The sequence below is a fragment of the Penicillium robsamsonii genome (genome assembly GCF_028829455.1).
Source record: "Penicillium robsamsonii strain IBT 29466 chromosome Unknown utg000001l_segment0_segment0, whole genome shotgun sequence".
Lineage (NCBI taxonomy): Eukaryota > Fungi > Ascomycota > Eurotiomycetes > Eurotiales > Aspergillaceae > Penicillium > Penicillium robsamsonii.
Genome location: NW_026643219.1, coordinates 2,166,759 through 2,185,150, shown reverse-complemented (window position 1 = coordinate 2,185,150; position 18,392 = coordinate 2,166,759). Strand labels below are relative to the sequence as shown.

The following is an 18,392-nucleotide window of genomic DNA, read 5'->3' as shown; positions in this document are numbered from 1 at the left end:
AACTCACGGGATCAGAGGTACACCCATCCGCAGTTAATTTCTAAAGAGTTCATAAACAAGCTGGCAAGGACTAGGCGGGTGTTGAAGTTGTATTTGTGGCAGATAAAGCGAAACAAAGTGACGGAAGATGTTGAGGTCGAGCAGAAAAGAAATTAGGGCTACGGTTGATCGGCGCTTATCGGCTTCACCTGTCCGCCTTATTCTGCAACTCATCTATCCTCGCATCATCTTCCCGAGCTCTCTACAGCTGTTTTCTGTTCTGTTTTCTTTTAGCTCTTTTTTTTTACAATGCATATGTGGCAGGCCACTGTTCCATTTTGCCTGTTGGCCGCGGCTGCCTTGCCCGGCGCCGCCGCCACAGCTTGGGGGTTTACTGATGCCACCGTGGCCGTTCAAGCAAAAGGTGCTGGTGTCAATGGAGGTTTCAAGGAACAGTATGCATTTTGGCCCAAATAGAGATACATGGACCTAATCAACATATTCATAATAGATTTGTTGCCTCCAAGCCGCTCTCCAAGCCCATCTCCCTTTTCGGTACCGATACCCTACGCGTCACCTTGACAGCCCAGGAAGACAGCTCCCCAAAGCGGCCAGATCAAGCTTTCCTTTTGCTCAAGGATGCTCAGACTGGACTGGATATCTCTTACCCATTTAATGTCAAGGATAATGGAAAGTCAAGGGTGGAATTGGTATGCAACCCCCCAAAATGACTTGCCGCGGCGCAGCTAACACATGCCCTCCAGACTCAGAAAGACCTACCGGTTCAATTCCTTTCCTTATCCGATCCAGTTGATGCGCATATTGTCATTGGTGGGTTTGGAAGTTCCGATGCCTACGACAGCTCTGTGTTCAAGTTGTCGATTGATCGTAACCCCGAAGAGGCTGTGCCGACCGTTGAAACTGAGCGATACGGCAAGAAGCCCGAGATCCACCATATCTTCAAGGAGTCTGCGTCTAGCCCCCCAATTGCCATCACCCTGGCATTTGTCGCCATGGTCGGCGCTGCTATTCCCGTTCTTGCTGGCTTGGTAAGTCGATCTAAATTCTGTCCCAACAACGTTGCTTATAGATTGTCTCTAGTGGCTCTTCCTCGGCGCCAACATCAACCACCTACCCACCGCACTCAAGTCTGCCCCTCTCTCACACACCATCTTCCTCGGATCGTTGTTCGCATTTGAGGGGATTTTCTTCCTCTACTATACCTCGTGGAACTTGTTCCAGATCCTCCCCGTCATGGCTGTTGTCGGTGCGATCGCATTTGTTAGTGGAAGCCGTGCACTGGGTGAAGTGCAGGGCCGGCGCCTTGCTGGTCTCCGGTAAACTCCTGGAACATACGTAAATTTATCTGCCGTGGTCCCGGTGGTCCTCTCACGGTGCCTCCAAACTGCCGTGTGATCAAGTTTCCAGTGGTATTGTATCTTAGCTGCGGTTATTCCCAGTATCTTGTTACAAAATAACAGATTTCCCACTGAAAATTTACAAAAATCTCGCTGATTTTCGAACGTAATCATCTCCCTGCAAATTGTCCATAAAACGTTGGGTTGGAGGCCCCCAGATACGCCCCCGCCACCATTTGCTCCCCTCCGCGTCAAACCCAGTTAAGCATTCAACATGATGTTATTGGATATATTGGACTAGTATTTAGTTGCTCTACCTCATGCGACCGACCTCCCTAGATCCATATTCCCAAGGAATTTGTTTGTTGACTATGTACATATTCCTTTGACGTCACAGGGCAGGTGTTATCGCCACAGACGGTGATACTAGATATCTTACCGCGTTCTTTACCGCCTACTCAGGATGGTATCTAGTTAGTTACCTTAGTTCTACGTAATCCTGCCTTGGGTATCAGGCCTTGATCTCGACCAACACTTTATTAAAAGAGGGCTTGTTCAGTATCCTTGAGCATTTGTACCATTTCTGCTTCCTTTTGACCCATTAAAAAGGTACTAGCTCATATGACCCGTATACTCCGGTGTATAGAAGCCAAGAAACTGTTCTGCTGGCAAAACACTCGAGCGTTGACGGGTTGCATGGGCTGTACGATAAGATCGAATGCCAAGACGACTTCGGGACCTCCGCTGAAAGCTCCGCAAAAAGCTGCAACGCCTTCCACCAACACTTCTGATTCCACAGATCATCATTCCCAATGGGTTCTGCTGCTTCAAAACCCGCTAAATCAGCGGCTGGCGCAGCCTCACGGCGCCAATACCCCAAGCAACCGGCTCCTCCGCCGAGGGGGCCGCGCAAAGCTCCGAAAGAAAGAAAAGTAGCGTCCGCACCTACGCCTTCTCCGGCACCCAAGCCGAAGGCTAGTCCCTCGCCTCCTCGAGCACCTGCACCTCCCTCTCAAGGTCCAACATACCACTCAAACGAGAAAGCATCCGGCGTGAAGTCTGATGGTACGTACACTTGCCGGCAATTCTTTCAAATCTCTTCCATGCAACAAATGCAAGATCAGCAAAGAAACTCTTACTAATGTCTTGATAGCCATTGATCTGGACGGCCGAGACCCTGACTTCGCCGCCTCCCTCCGGTCAATAGGCCCCGTCGACCCATCACCTACATTCTCAAACTCGAGCACCGTCAACCGCCCCGGCTCAATGCAAACTGTCTTCCCACAAGCCTCCAACCCGGCACTCCTAGTTGTCACTGCCAGACAACGTCTTACAGAGGCCGCGGATAGAGAAGCTGAGCATTTCGGCCATGCGGGTCACCCGGGGAGATCGTTCCTGGATGCCCTGACTATCCAGCAGGTGTTGACGATGCGGGATAAGCAAGGTATGCGTCGTGGCGATATTGAACGGTTCCTTGGCCTGAAGAAGGGTGTTCTGGAGCGGCTAGGAAAGGATGAGATTGTGTCGCGTATTACATGATCTTCGTCCTCTACCTAGGTGATTTGTTTTTCTTTTAGCGGTCTTTTCCCCAAAATATCATTCGGTATCTTTGGTGCATTTTGGAATATTGGTTGGAGTCATTCTTCTTGGTTTCGTGCACACTTTGTATAGTAACGTGGTTCAGTCATCCCTACTCATGATAATATCAAATCCCTTGGCTACAGTGGCTATAAATGTCTTTGTTGGGCCTTTTCAATTTCTTCTGGCTCAACCGATAGTTACAAATCATCCGAAGGGCCTCAGGACTATCAAAACGGTATAAATTTTCAACATTAAGCATCTCGGCCAGATGAAGGGCCTTGGTATTCGAGGAATACGAGGTTAAGTCGGTCGGCTTCAGGAGCTGGGGTCTACATGAAACAGCAGAAATCATCCCATCAGCCCCAGAAAATAATGAAGTGACATAGACATACACTGTGCTGTCAGGCAGGGTCGCCTTTTCGAGAAAAGGAAATGCTAGGGAAACTATTGAGTGAAACCTGAAGGTGGCCACAAGCTCGTTGCAGAGCAAATCCAAGGGTCTTAGGTCAGATAATTTCGGAGTTTAATACCCTTAGACTTTTTCATCAATTCTTCCAATGTTTTAGTTCTTGGTAAAGCATGCTTTCACAATTTGTGACGGCAGATAAACGATGCTGTCGATGGTCTCTCATGCATAGCCCGGGCTGATGTGACATGGCCGATTGAATATCACCAAACTTCCTTGGTATTCGTGAATTCTGCAGGCTGTTATGGTCTTTTATTATGTCCAATGGCAAGGATCATGGTGATACTGACTACATTAGATGGTCGGGTACAGGGGTATCGGAAGTGGAGACGCTCTCTGCCAGATCAAGTAGCCGAGTCAGATATGGCGGCCCCTCGAACACTCCCCTAATACTAGTCCGCATAAAGATATGCCATAGAAGGTAGTCGATGACAAAGTAAGATTGCCGTAGCATATCCCAAACGCCGAAGCCAGAAAGTAGACCAGTTGAAGATTGAAATTCAAGACATAGGCATCGATACTAGTGGGAAGATTTCATTGTTTTGAATTCTCGATATTCTCTCGTTAGTGGACATGAAATGTTCAACAGAAAAGAAGGGTCCCCGTCGAACCATTCATGCCGTCTTAGTTCACACGAAAAAATCCGTGTGGCATAGATGAGCGATGTTCGTCGCCCTGCATGGGTCCCGGAATGTAGCCTAACATGTTCCACCTTGACAGTGTATCCACCAGCCGGCATGGGAACTCTATGATCGTAATACTAGCTGCAAACCCGATCAAGGAGTTCGGATTGCAGACCAGCGTTCAAGTCCTGTGGCTCTAGCACCACATTCGGGTCTTTGGCTCATTGACTGGCGGGTGCTTCTAACCGTCTGGTCGTGTTCCATTAGGGGATCAAGAGCCGCAAATTGAGCAGGATACTGTTAATTCTACATTCAATTAAATAGAATGTACTTTGCGATGAAATGTGCCCACTGACAGAACGGGTAATAATTTTGAGTTGGAACCTTATGCAATTTAAAATACTTTCATAGCGAAAAAAGTGCTGATGTTTCGGCACCGGCTACCAATCACACAATACAGATACGCAATGAGTCAAGATGTGATCTAAATTACCCCACATATGATAGTGATAAACTACATAAATATGCCTTCCTTTCTCTTTTATTTGGACTTTGAAAGCCATTGAACATATTTACCTCTCGACGCTCTCTGAGTCACGACTACAATGTATCTCCGCGCCGTTCATGCCGAGGGACAACTCCCCGTCCTCCAGCAATTCGTCCGCGACAACCCGCTCGGCATTCTAACAACGGCGATCAAATCCCCAATCCACGCATTCATCCAATCAAGCCACATCCCCTTCGTCCTCGATGTACCTCCCTCGACCAAGGACGATGACACAATCCCGACTGGCATCTTGCGCGGCCACATGGCCAAGCAGAACCCGCAAGCAAAGGCCCTGATGGAAGCGCTTGCCGAGCAAAACGCAGCAGGGAATAATAAATTGGAGCTCGCGGATGAAGTCCTTATCCTCTTCAACGGCCCGCACCATCACTATGTGACGCCCAAATTCTACACCGAAACCAAGCCGGTCTCCGGCAAGGTCGTCCCGACGTGGAACTACTCCGCCGTGCAGGCGTACGGCAAGATCAGTGTGTACTGCGATTCCAAGGCAGAGGAAACGGGTTCGTTTTTGCAAAAACAGATTGAAGATCTGTCGCGACAGTCTGAGACGGGCATTATGGGGTATACCGGGGGTGAGAAGAAGAGCGCGTGGAATGTCTCTGAGGCACCGGTCAATTATGTGGAGCTTTTGAAGAAGAATATCATTGGCATTGAGATTCGGATTGAGCGGTTGCAGGGGAAGTTTAAGATGAGTCAGGAGATGGGCGAGGGGGATCGGGAGGGGGTTGTGAAGGGGTTTGAGGATTTGGGGTCGGACGTTGGGAGGGGTATTGCTGATTCGGTTAGGGAGCGTGGTGCTTTGAAGAATCAGCAGAAGTCATTGTAACCGTTAAGAGAAGATCTGTATATAATCTGGCGGTTGCCGTTGCACATAGACCTGATATGATCATGAGAGACGAGAAGCATACATGGATATAGAACATTTACGGAAATGTCCGGGTTTAATTCAAATGTCCAAGCTTTGAAGATGCAGACTAAACAAGTACACATGCATGGTTCTAATATGTTTCACTTTAAACTTTGTCAAATTTCTACTAATCACCTTGATCATACTTTGTGTTACAGGGGTTCTTCCCTCGGCGGACAGGGGTTCGGAGTCGCATTTTGACAATTAAAGCCTATATATTATACATAGAACGTCCAACATTCCAAGGTCTGGCTCCTTCCTGAATGAGAAGCACAAAACGAACCTTGGAAGGCCTTGATGCGTTATATTCGATTTGTAGGGCTTGGGTGACCAGGTGTCAACCCTAAAATCGATACAATACACGGAATTTTTGCCGAGAAGATCACACATGTCAATATCAACATACTAGTCACCATATTGAAATACAGGTCTGACAGGTCCTACAAGTCTCGGGATGTATCGCCAAGCATTTCTAGGCAAATGCCTACAGCAATCTCCAACCCTCAACACCCCTGGGTTATGTGTGTATATTGTAGATATATTGCAAGTATTTTTTATGCAACTGTCCACAATTAGATCTCACACGGGATCTTCAAGATCGGATCATCCCGTATACTAATCAGGGCAATATAAGTGGGAGTGGGGGCAAGCAAACGGGAAATCGGCGTTCTTCCCCGGATTTTATGCGCACAATAGACCTGAGGGAATGAACATGTTACCCCTTTTTGAAGGAACCCTGGGAGTGAAACCATGGAACCTCGGAGCCTAATATTAGAAAAGTCCCTGGGCGCTTCCGTGGTTACAATTGGTCAATTCCAACTTATGTTTCTTTTTTGGTATTTGTATTTTATTGCATTTTCTGTGTTTCACCGAAGGAGCGAATCATTTTGGAATAGTGCAATTCAGGGTCCACTTAGTCACCACTCAAGAGGCATAATAACCTGAACAGCCTCTTCGTGTTTTTCACTAGGCCCACTTATATCCGAAAAGAGGTTGAGATGATGCCATTTTAATATGGAGAAAAGACGTTCTAACGTAATGAAATAGAGGAGAAAATGGAAAGAAATGGAAAAAGAAGAAAAGAAAAAGAGAAAACAAGCATTTGGGGTAATTTGGAGCCGCTTAGTCTTAGTCGCGTGCACAATTTCCTATCGCCTAATTGGTCTTGTTCTGTTGTTCTACTAAGAATAACCCTTCCCTTTCCTTCCGAGCTCTCTTTTCTCTCTCATGTTGCCTCTCTCATCTACCATTTCCACTTTCCTTGATTCCTTATTTTCCTCCCTTGCCAACTGCGCGATTCCAGTGTACAAATGCAATGATTCCAACATGTCCATCTTCGCCCTCTTACCACCTTTGCCGCCTTTCCTTTTCTCTGCACTCGTCGTGAGTGGCCTCGCCTCCAAGGCCTTACATATTGCGCTACATTTTCAGTCGTTACCGTTCCTCTACTTCGTCCTCTACTCGCCCACCCTCATTCTACCGGATGTGTTTGTTATCTTTTTCGTGCGAGTCTTGTTACGCTTCCATGCCCCGGATAGTCGATGGCAATGGCTCTCGACTGGGCTGGGAGGGGCACTATCGTATGTTAATCCCGAATACCCAAATATGTGCAACATAATCTAACGCTAATACTAGCTTGATCACATGGGGTGCCTCCTCCATCCAGTTCGGCTTCTTTCTGCAGACCGGTGCCGAGGTCGCCTGGGCAGCTGGCGGTAGCTTCCTGAGCGATCCGGCGGCCATGAAAATTCTCCTCAGCGGTATCTCAACTGTATCCGCTGCGGCCACCGTCCTCGGACTGGTCGCCTGGTTGATTCATTCGCATTTGTACAACATCACCGGTCTCGGCTTGCAGGCAATCCGAGACATGTGTGTGGGGGGATTCAAAGCGCGTTATACATTGATTAACGCCCCCAGCAAATCGTGCATGGGCTCAATGGACCTCCGGTCGTTCCGTCGCATTATACCCGCTGTCGCCATTTGTGTCTCGCTCGTTTTCTTGGAACTAACTAGGCCCGCTGTACCGTATGACCATATATCCGGGGCTCTGCCGCTGACGCTACTCGAGGCTTTCCAGAAAAAGACGGTGACGGTGGAGGGATGTCGCGAGCCCGCCGTGCCTTTCCCTTTGTTGATCACAGACGAGAATGGGGTGTCCCGTCCTCAGTTCCAACCGGACTCGACGTTTGTGGAACAATGGTCACGAGCTACCTGGCTTCCCGAAAACGCACCCCGAGGGTTCAGCCGCTGGGACCTCAGCCCGAGCGATCGTGCAGAGCAGGATAATCATTATTCTTTTGTTTGCACTGGGGATGAGGGGTTCTACGATCCGAAAAATGATCCGCTAATGGTCACGAATCTGGGCGGTGAAATTTATGAGCCCCTGCAAAAGGCTTTCAAAGAGCACTCCGTTGAGGTCAACCATATAGTGCTGTTAACGCTCGAAAGTGGCCGCAAGGAACTCTTCCCCACACAGCAGGGCACTCCCCGTTCGATGGTCTGCTCGCATCTCATAAGAAGCAGAACCTCGACAAGGCAATCGATCGTATGGTCAATATGACCCCAGTCGCTCAACAGTTGACCGGCGAGTACGCAACCGATAGCAAGGGCAACAGGGTCGACTTGAGCCACTCTCCGTGGCAGACCCCGCCGCAAGAAGGTATGGGTGGACTTAATGTCCGTGGCGCTATGACAGGTAGCTCTTTGACTTTCAAGAGTGTTTTGGGAAGTCACTGCGGTGTCAATCCTTTACCAGTGGATCTGCTCGAGGAGTCTATGCTCGAAATTTATCAGCCTTGCTTGCCACAGATTTTCGATCTGTTCAATCAAGGCAAGTCACAACCGGAGCAGCGCCGGCAGAACTCTTCCTCTGCGGGCAAATCCACGGCTATAAAGAACCCCTGGAAGTCTGTTTTCATGCAGTCAATCACGGATGACTATGACCGTCAAGACATATTGAATGAGAACATGGGCTTTAAGCACAAGGTCGTGAAGAGTAACCTCGAATCCCCCCACGCGAAACACAAAGTTCAGGGTGAAGAGATCAACTATTTTGGTTATGCGGAGACTGAGCTCCGACCTTACGTGCTAGATCTATTCGAGGAAGCTGCAAACAACAAGACCCGCATGTTCCTTTCACATGTGACCAGCACGACCCACCACCCCTGGAGTACGCCAGACGATTTCAAGAAAGAACCATACATGAGCGACCAGGGAAACATCAACCACGACCTGATGAACAACTACCTCAATGCCGCCCGCTTCGTGGATAATTGGCTTGGGGACATCATGACCCTGCTAGATCAAACGGGAATTGCCAACGAGACCCTGGTCGTTGTCGTCGGGGACCATGGCCAAGCCTTTGGCGAAGATAACAAGGACATGACCGGCACGTATGAGAATGGCCATATTAGCAACTTCCGTGTGCCCTTGGTCTTCCACCACCCCCACATGCCCCGAGTGGACATCACCGCCAACGCAACCGCCCTCACCATCGTCCCCACTATTCTGGATCTTCTCGTCGAGTCCAATTCCTTGGACGAGCGTGACTCTGAGATCGCCTCTTCACTCCTCCCAGAGTATCAAGGCCAGTCTCTCATACGTCCCTTCCTCTCTTCTATGGAGGAACCACACCACCGCCGTGACTCCCCCCACCATCCCCCACCAGATGAGCAGCCAGAGCACGAGCGAGAACACACCCATCCCGCAGCCCGGTCCCACGCAGAGAGCCCAGCCAAGCGTCTCGTTTGGAATATAGGACTAATCAACGCCGGTGGCTCGATGCTCTCTGTCATGGCAGCCGATATCCCCTACCGTCTCATCCTTCCCCTAAAGGATGGCTTCGAGTACATATTCTCCCACCTGGGCGAAGACCCCGGTGAAACCCACCTCACCAAGGCATGGACTCTTCCAGAACTTATCGCAGAGGTTAAGCCTAAATTTGGCGAAGAGTCTGCCGATTGGCTCACGGACGCTGAGCTAGTTGCTAAGTGGTGGGTGAGTGAACAAAAACGAATTTGGGGTTACCGTGAAGCATAGTCATACGCTAGCTCCGGGCCCTCACCAAAAACAAATCGACTCAAAAATCAAACATAAACCCGACTTTGGTTTGTTCGCATTGCATTTCTTCCCTTTTCTTTTGCTTCTGTGTCCCTTTTACATCTCATGATATCTACCACATTTTCCTTGGAACCGGCGTCAATATGGAGTTGTTTGGTTTTCATTTATGTGTGAATGCTTGAATTCCCTTATTTCATTGAAGACATTATCTCACTGTGCCTGGACAGGCTTCTTTTATGCTTCTCTCGTGAATCTGCACACGATGCGATATCACTTTTATGTCTTACTTTTTCTTTTTCGGAACCTTGATGTTACTCGGACCTTGATGTCGGCAACTGTACTTGTATGGAAACAGGAAGCACAGAGCATTGTACATATCACCGAAGGACCCTTCGGTATCTTGGGGTGACATCATCGATGGTTGAGGGTTGGCTAAATATTTCACCTAATTCATATAATTTACATAATCCATTCCACTTCGTTTCGGTTTCCCTCGGTGTTGTAGGGTCGACATTAGGAGGATGACACCAGAACTATCAGTAGTGCGTCTAGATCGGATGTTCCAGCTTACTTCCCCTACTTAATTATGATCATCGCGATCTACCCTGTACAGGTGCAGATGCTTATTCTTACGGTGGGACCCGCTTGACCCACCGGGTTTCTCTCGGGTATATACAATGTTTACATGCCATGTAGACAAGACTTGGCGGTATCTGACTCCGGGGATCCTGGAATGCCAAGGTCAAGCTTTGTTTTCAATTTAGTGTCAAGATTTGCGTGTTTCCAAGGTTGTTAATCTAACTGCGTACCATGTTTTGATTCCTCAATCGTATACAAGTTGCCTCCATCCTTCAGGACTCCATTCAGTCGGTGTTTCGTTTCCAACTACATACATATATATGATCAGATGATTCAACACTCATAGCTGGATGAGAAAGAAAGAAGTTATATTACCATAAGATAGCGACTGTTATAGCAAGAATCAAAAAGCAAAAGAAGAGAACGCGAAATGCAGTGAGTGCACCAGGGCAACATAATGCTACACAGATCACTTTATAATACTACAATGATTAGCCAGAAGATACACAAATAATTTGCCGTGTCAAGGCTCATGGAAAAAAAAAAAAAAAAAAGAGAGGGTCCGGCGGCAATTGAGAAACCCCCAACTTATGAGATTTGCCTTCAACCATTTTTACACCGACAACATTGACCTGTGCATATCCCACGGACAGCTCCTGTGGGTTCAACCCCCGAGCCACTCGGGGCGCGGCCTAAAAGTGCACGACAGGGGGAAGGAAGAATCGACCGGACCAGATTTTAAGAAACAAAGCAAAAACGAATGCACAGACCACAAATTCACCGATCGATGTCTTTTTTTTTTGCTGCAGTATTTATCCGGCATCTAGAGTGTGGGGGTTTCGTCAGCACTGGGTCCCGGAACAAGCAATAATCGGAGCCTTGGGAGCGCGGAGTATGCAGAGTGCACACCGGTAAAGCTCAGGCTAGATCCAGGGGGAGAAATAAAGATATCACGAGAACAGAAAAGTGGAAACCTCGGAATCTCCCCATTGAGTAAGGAGTTGGGAATGGAAGATTCTGATGGTCACAAGGTGTGTTGGCTTATGGATATTGCATTAGAGTCAGATAAGCTATATGCCCTTAATCCTTAGTGTGAGTCTGGACTCTGAATTTGAGTCCTAATTTTAGTTCATTTACTTCCGCTTGGAGATCCGGAATACCCCGGTTTAACAGCTCTACGTATGTACATTCGATTGAACACATACTTTTCTCTATAATATGACATCTAGAGTTTTCGATATTAAAAGAAAATCTTCAGATCCTTGTATAGCAATTGACCAATGACTTTCTCTTCGCCCGGGCCACTTTGGAGGCCGGGGCGATCGGACAGGAACGAGACAGGAACGGATATCACACGAAATATGTACGGATATGATTGGTAGGGATTCCATCTGCAAATAGCCACCTGACCCTAGTTAAGGCTTGGAAGATTTCTAGAAGACCCGGCTCGAGGCTCGGCAGTGGATATGTAGTTCTCATGGTCACCTGGATAAATTGAAAGCAAAGGAAAAAAAAAATGTCAAAAATTGAAGTGGCGTTGGGGGTTCCCCGGGTTCTCAGTTCCCAGACGGGTTTCCCGAAAGAGAAATCCGGCCCCATCCCTTAGGTTCCGAACTGCCAACTATCGTGAATTTCTTGTTTGGTGACTTGTTACTTGTTATTCCATCCCTGAATTCAGTGTGATTTAATATTATTGCTGGAAAGTTCGTGCGGCCAATTTGAACAGGGATCTTGACAAGGAAAAACAAGAGTATCAACTTCCTTTGATCAATTGATACATCCTAATACTATACGTAGATGATTTTCCTATGCGCTAATCGAGTCTGTAGGGTTGCGTATGCCTCGCCACAGCCGTTTAATCCACATTCCAGGAGGTCTGGACCCAATTCGCTCTGCAGTACCCTTGGCCCATGTCTGATTTCCTATTTGGGCGGTCCTCTAGTTTCTTTCTGCTCACGAGACACCTCTGGGGCGCTTTGGTCTTGGTCCGGCTTGAGTTTGTCGGTCAAAAGATATTTAAAGGGAGTTGATTCTCTGGTTCATGGTACTTCATCAACTGAATCATCTTCACTCTTCTTTGTTTATACACAAACCAGTCTAATCATCTTTGACGTCTTTTAATATCCCTTCTATCCTCATTACTCTTATATATTACCTACTACATATCACAATGTCTGTCTCCATCGAAACCACCGCAGCTCCTACTGCTCCTATGACTGCCCAGCCCGTCGTGATGGGCCAGAAGGCCAGAATGCCCGAGTTCAGTCTCGCTGGAAAGGTGGTTCTGGTCTCAGGTGCTGCCCGGGGTCTAGGTTTGGTCCAAGCAGAGGCACTCCTGGAAGCTGGAGCGAAAGTTTACGCACTTGACCGTCTGGAAGAGCCGGTAAGTTTCTACATCCCTCTGGTTTATACAATCACCAGCTTGGACTCTGTGCGCTCAACTAACATCACTCGATCACCAGGCCCCCGAGTTCGAGCAGATCCAGCAGCGCGCAAAGGAGCTCGGCACCGAGTTGCACTACCGTCGTATTGACGTGCGTGACACAGAATTGCTCAACAGTGTCATCGAGACCATCGCCAATGAGGAGGGCCGTATGGATGGCCTTGTTGCCGCAGCAGGTATCCAGCAGGAGACCCCAGCGCTCGAATACTCAGCCAAGGACAGCAACACAATGTTCGAGGTCAACGTCACGGGAGTGTTCATGACCTCCCAGGCTGTTGCTAAGCAAATGATTCGCTTTGGTAATGGAGGTAGCATCGCTATGATCGCCTCTATGAGCGGCACTGTTGCCAATCGAGTACGTTCCCACTCCCCTCTCTCGTCTTACCCTTTACCATTTCCACCCCATTTGGCATTCAAAGTATCGGTATAGGCCTAGTGTCTCCCTGCCCAGACTTTATTCCTTTTTGGGTTATTTCCCCGCTGTTATGTCACATCCTGTTCTTCTAGTTGGTCAACGATCTAACCTGTTCTCCCTACAGGGTCTTATTTGCCCCGCATATAACGCTAGCAAGGCTGCTGTCCTCCAGCTCGCCCGTAACTTGGCTGCCGAATGGGGCACCTACAACATCCGCGTCAACACCATCTCCCCTGGCTACATTGTCACCGCTATGGTTGAGAAGTTGTTCATCGAGTTCCCCGAGCGTCGCGATCAGTGGCCCAAAGAGAACATGCTTGGCCGTCTCTCCCGACCGGAAGAGTACCGTGGCGCCGCTGTCTTCTTGCTCAGCGATGCTAGCAGTTTCATGACTGGAAGCGACCTGCGCATGGATGGTGGACATGCTGCATGGTAGATTGATTATGGCCCTTGTTTGATTTTGCCTTTTCAATCACTGCGTGTGACCATCTTCTTTGGTCTCTCATTGCATGGCGTTCTGCGTCTTTTGGGTTATGGGCCGGAAATAGCGTATAGGCTTTGGTTTTTGCGATTTGATTTTCATTGATAGCGATAATTTGCAAGGCCACGGGTTCCAAAGTTGGATGCTATGACGTTAGACTACAAATCGCTCGAATAATATTTGTTTCAACCGTTCAACCGTTTCATCTCCGTAGAGTTTAGCTGCAGGTAAATCTTGACCCACTTTGTTGAAGATCGGCATTCGCATCTCATTGTTGTACAATGATATATATTCACTGTCATGCGTAGCCTTGTATAGGTTACCCAACCGGCACCAAGAACCGGAATCTCAAGCATTTCCACCCAACCGAAAAATAACCGCGTACAGCCATCCAGTCAGAGCGTACCACATATTCAAACCACCGAGGGAATTCACCACCTGACCTCCTAATAAGGCCGATCAATAAACTTAAGGTTCAATCCAAAGATCAAATGCTAGGGATACACAAAAATGGATGTCGCTGCTAAATCTAGTAACCCGAAATCAGGTACTACCGCGTGATAACTATGTGGCTGTTGTAATCGTCATCAACGTAGTCAAGAATAATCCAGATGTCATTCTCTTTTTCAGCCGCCATGGAAACCAATCCGCGACTGACATCAAGTCTGGGGAAGATGTGGAGAACTAGGACCAATCAGAGTTGATCGAGCCGGGATGTTGATTGTTTGGGATCCAATAGAAATATATAGAGTTGGTAGCCAATCATGTTGCGGTTAGTCATGAGCGGAATGTTGGGCTTCTATAAGGGTAACTTATGTACCTCACACGTATGTAGTCACGCTCACTCTTTGGTACTTGATATTCTACATTGTAGGCTCTTTTATGCGCGGATATGTTCGCTTACTGATGGGATGTCTTAATTACCTGTTGGGTACCCAAACGCCCCGGACTTGTGCCCGTGTACTTACAGCAAGCAGTCACCTGAGCTGGTACGTGCTGGACTTTGGAACATGGACGGAATACGGAGAGGTGCTAGGTTGGTGACCTGATTTTGTCTAATGTCGACAGCTTAGCCCAAATAGGTAAGTAGGCTCAAAGGCGATTGATTAGCCAAGTATTTGAGGAGTTGAGTTGTATAGCTGAATATTGTGTAGATTTAGGCCGTCGAATCCATACCAAGATTACATGCTATAGGCCAAGGCAGGGCTGAGAAGATGAGCACACTCAGTGGACATAAGACAATTGCCATCTTGGCTTGGCATTCTAAAGTGTTTGGTTTCTTTGCTGAAATATAAGGTATCTCATTTGGTTAGTTGGTATCACATGCCTACCTAGTAGTCCCGTTGCCACCTTACGGGTTCATTCCCTTTCTGTGCACTGTTATACCAAGAACCCCCTAAAGCCCGTGCACTTTTTCGAGGCGCCTCTCTCGAAGGGTCACGGAGCGAAATTCGCAGGGTAGTCTCGATCTGATATTTATTATTAAGGTCCCAAACACTTGAGGTATAGTGGAATACTTACGTTGCAACCCTGCAACTCTGCAACCTTATATTTAGTATATAAACCTTGCTAGTAAACAAACCCCAGACGATATAGCCTCTGTAGTATAATATGTTATATAGTAAGGGTTCGTGTTCATCCTACAACCTTCATCTTGCAACCCTGTGGCCTCTACTTTTCTCTGGGCTCCAGATTGCAACGGGATTGTTTTAGAAGCAGCCACCTATGGATATGAACAACGTATCATGAAAAAGTATTTAAACGGGCTAATTTGAGGTAAATGACAGTATTATAGTCCAAAGTTGCAGGATATATACTCTGGTATCTTAGCAGGACATGCTAAAGACAAATTGGAAGCATGTATCAAGCTTTTTACAAGCTTTGCACTAGACGCCTGCCGAGGTCTATGCATTTGCTGTTGGACTTTCTTTCTCTTCATCCCAAATTTTTCTACACTTCAATATTGCTAGATCTGAATTGATTACCAATTGAAGCCCACTTATCTCTTCTCGGTTGCTCAAAAGAGGGTTGTATGATTCCAATTCCTGATATCTTATATCCGACTGTATGGGCTCAATTTGAGGTCGAGAGAATATAGTGTAAACTAAAACGCTCGCGCCATTGAGTTTGGTGTCATTTCCCCTGATCTATAGAGAGAAAAATAAACTAGCTATGCTATTGTCTGGTGAGGTTACGTAGCACAGCAGGTTACATAGTGCGGCACATGTTGCATCTATCGCCGTCTTGAATTGCTGCTTTGGTCCACGAGTTCACCTGATATTGAGCCGTAGCCCCGGTCAAGGCCAGCCTTGTCTTGTCGTTATGGCATCAGGTTATATATATAAAAAAAGACGCATGACTGCTATTAAAGCTATTGCTTTTCTATTTTCTAAGGGCAGGTTTGAAGCGAGGGAACCTGCAAGTTGTTGCCCCATTGTCATCAGCAACCCGAGTTCAGTCCTAACATGTGAATTTCTATCTCGCTTGTTTACTTTTCTTTTCGCCTCCTTTTTTATCTCTTCCACTCGCGTCCCTCTAGTTGTTTTTCCCCCTCCCATATCTTGCACTGGTCTCTGTTCTATTCAAGATGGAGACCGAGGCCACAGCTCTGGGCTCGGAGAAGCTCGATATCCGTGAGGTCCAGCCCGTCAACCCCATTGGCCTAAGTGAGCCTGTCTCCAATGGGAAAAAGCCCCAGAAAAGTATCATCCACGAGTCCTACAACCTTGGTGCTGGTGACGAGGACCCGACCACAGATGAGCTTCATGGCCCCAACGCCTTGCGTCGCGTCTCAGCTCCGATTCCTTGGGCTGTCTACACCGTCGCCTTTGTCGAACTGTGCGAGCGTTTCTCCTACTACGGAAGTCAGGTCCTCTGTAAGACAACCACGCCCCATTCGAACCATATAAGAAATGATGCTAACACGGCAACACAGACTCTAATTTCGTGAACCATGCACTTCCGCTTCTTGCCCCGGATGGCCCTCCCGGATCAAACCATGCGACCGGGGCTGGTGGGCCTAGCTCCCAGGGTATATCGGGTGCTTTGGGCCAGGGTGTCGAAACTGCGAGCGCCATCAATACCTTCAACACCTTCTGGTGTTACTGTCTTCCTCTCGTGAGTGCCTACATCGCCGACGAGTACTGGGGACGATACAAGACTATCTCCTGGTCTATTGCGGCCGCCATTCTCGGTCACATCATTCTAGTTATCTCTGCCATCCCACCTGTGATCAAAAACACTGACGCTTCCTTCGGAGTCTTCATTCTGGGTGTAATAATCATGGGCTTAGGCACTGGTGGCTTCAAGCCCAACATATCCGCCCTGATTGTCGAGCAGATACCTATTGTCAATCTCAAGGTACGTACGCTCGAATCTGGTGAGCGTGTTATCATCGACCCTACTATCACCCAGAGCCGTATCTACCACTACTTCTACGTTTTTATCAACCTCGGCGCATTGATGGGTCAGATCGGCATGGCATATGCGGAGAAGTATATCGGCTTCTGGTTGGCCTTCCTGCTGCCCACGGTCATGTTCCTGACTACCCCATTCGTCATGTGGTGGGGTCGTAACCGCTATCGTCAGTCTCCCCCCGCAGGTTCGGTAACTTACAAGGCCATCAAGACTTTCTTTTACTGTATGCGCGGTCGCTGGCACTACAACCCATACATCCTCTGGAAGCGAACTCACGATGGAACTCTCTGGGACACCGCGAAGCCCTCTAACATTGCGCCGCAATCCCGGCCCAAGTGGATGACCTTTGACGATGCATGGGTGGACGAAGTGCGCCGTGGATTTGCCGCGTGTGCCGTTTTTTGCTGGTTCCCGATCTACTTCCTAGCCTACAACCAATTGACAAGCAATCTCACCGCACAGGCCGGCACGATGACCTTGAACGGCGTCCCGAACGACGTTGTGAACAATCTTGACCCCTTGGCGCTGCTCATCTTCGTCCCGCTCTGCGACACGTTCCTGTATTCTGGATTGCGCAAAATGGGCATTCGATTCACGGCCATCAGGAAGATCACCCTTGGCTTCTGGCTGGCGTCGCTCTCCATGATCTGGGCTGCCGTCATTCAGTACTACATCTACCAGACTTCGCCCTGCGGTTACCGCGCTAACAACTGCTACAACAACGACGGCAGTGTCAACCCGACTCCTATCATTGTCTGGGCTCAGACTGGTTCGTACGTGCTCGTAGCTTTCTCGGAGATCTTTGCCTTGATCACCTCGATGGAGTATGCCTATTCCAAGGCGCCTCGCAATATGCGTTCTCTGATCCAAGCTATCAACATGTTCACCAACGCCATCTCTGCTGCCATCGCTGAGGCTCTGATACCGCTTTCCAAGGACCCTCTGTTGATCTGGAACTACGCCGTCTTCGCTATCTTGACCTTTGTCGGTGGAATCATATTCATTATCCAGTTCTGGAGTCTGGATCAGGAGGAGGACGAGTTGAACAACTTGCCCGAGGGTCATGTGCAGGCTATCGAGAACCGGGACGACTAGACACATGGCACAGTTTGAGATTGGCGAGATTGGCCCTGGTCGTGGCTGAAATCGAGTGCAAAAGAAATCTTACCTTGCTTTAGCTTGGTACTGTCTGTATTGGGGTGACGTTTTTTAAGCCCAACACTTTTATCGAATTTTTTAATTCAACTGATAACTTCACAGGTTCTTGTCATCTCATAGTAGTTATACTGAACTCCACACCCTAGTCGATTTGTGACCAACATCCAACTAGCCTTTACACGCCACTAGCGCCTAGTACAACACTGTACCTGAAACCTTGAAATGTAGTTGGATTGTACTGCATCATTTTGATCTGATCCAATCACGATCTCTGTTGACTTTTTGTGCCGGCATATCCAAGTTATCCAAGTTATCCCCGTATTACCTTGGCCCTTGAACTGCAGAACCGTTGGAGAATTTT

General features: G+C 48.1%; 6 protein-coding genes across 6 annotated transcripts; all 6 read left to right on the top strand.

The window, feature by feature from the left end:
• Positions 1-288: 288 nt before the first annotated feature.
• On the top strand, positions 289-1,320 carry N7447_000859 (putative oligosaccharyltransferase subunit ribophorin II; the record flags this gene model as incomplete). Its single annotated transcript, XM_057225135.1, has 4 exons — positions 289-434; positions 491-689; positions 744-1,028; positions 1,081-1,320. 4 exons carry the CDS (start codon positions 289-291, stop codon positions 1,318-1,320), a joined length of 870 nt encoding a protein of 289 aa, XP_057089151.1.
• An 829-nt stretch (positions 1,321-2,149) lies between these two features.
• On the top strand, positions 2,150-2,876 carry N7447_000858 (uncharacterized protein; the record flags this gene model as incomplete). Its single annotated transcript, XM_057225134.1, has 2 exons — positions 2,150-2,402; positions 2,491-2,876. 2 exons carry the CDS (start codon positions 2,150-2,152, stop codon positions 2,874-2,876), a joined length of 639 nt encoding a protein of 212 aa, XP_057089150.1.
• A 1,736-nt stretch (positions 2,877-4,612) lies between these two features.
• N7447_000857 (FMN-binding negative transcriptional regulator) lies at positions 4,613-5,398 on the top strand (the record flags this gene model as incomplete). The annotated part of the gene is made up of 1 exon (XM_057225133.1): positions 4,613-5,398. The coding sequence occupies one exon, from the start codon at positions 4,613-4,615 to the stop codon at positions 5,396-5,398; it is 786 nt and encodes a 261-aa protein (XP_057089149.1).
• A 1,407-nt stretch (positions 5,399-6,805) lies between these two features.
• N7447_000856 (Alkaline phosphatase-like alpha/beta/alpha) lies at positions 6,806-9,517 on the top strand (the record flags this gene model as incomplete). Its single annotated transcript, XM_057225132.1, has 3 exons — positions 6,806-7,059; positions 7,115-7,976; positions 7,997-9,517. The coding sequence occupies 3 exons, from the start codon at positions 6,806-6,808 to the stop codon at positions 9,515-9,517; spliced, it is 2,637 nt and encodes an 878-aa protein (XP_057089148.1).
• A 2,770-nt stretch (positions 9,518-12,287) lies between these two features.
• Positions 12,288-13,411, top strand: N7447_000855 (putative short chain dehydrogenase; the record flags this gene model as incomplete). Its single annotated transcript, XM_057225131.1, has 3 exons — positions 12,288-12,500; positions 12,580-12,915; positions 13,100-13,411. The coding sequence occupies 3 exons, from the start codon at positions 12,288-12,290 to the stop codon at positions 13,409-13,411; spliced, it is 861 nt and encodes a 286-aa protein (XP_057089147.1).
• A 2,632-nt stretch (positions 13,412-16,043) lies between these two features.
• On the top strand, positions 16,044-17,968 carry N7447_000854 (Major facilitator superfamily domain general substrate transporter; the record flags this gene model as incomplete). The annotated part of the gene is made up of 2 exons (XM_057225130.1): positions 16,044-16,332; positions 16,392-17,968. 2 exons carry the CDS (start codon positions 16,044-16,046, stop codon positions 17,966-17,968), a joined length of 1,866 nt encoding a protein of 621 aa, XP_057089146.1.
• Between the last annotated feature and the right edge of the window lie 424 nt (positions 17,969-18,392).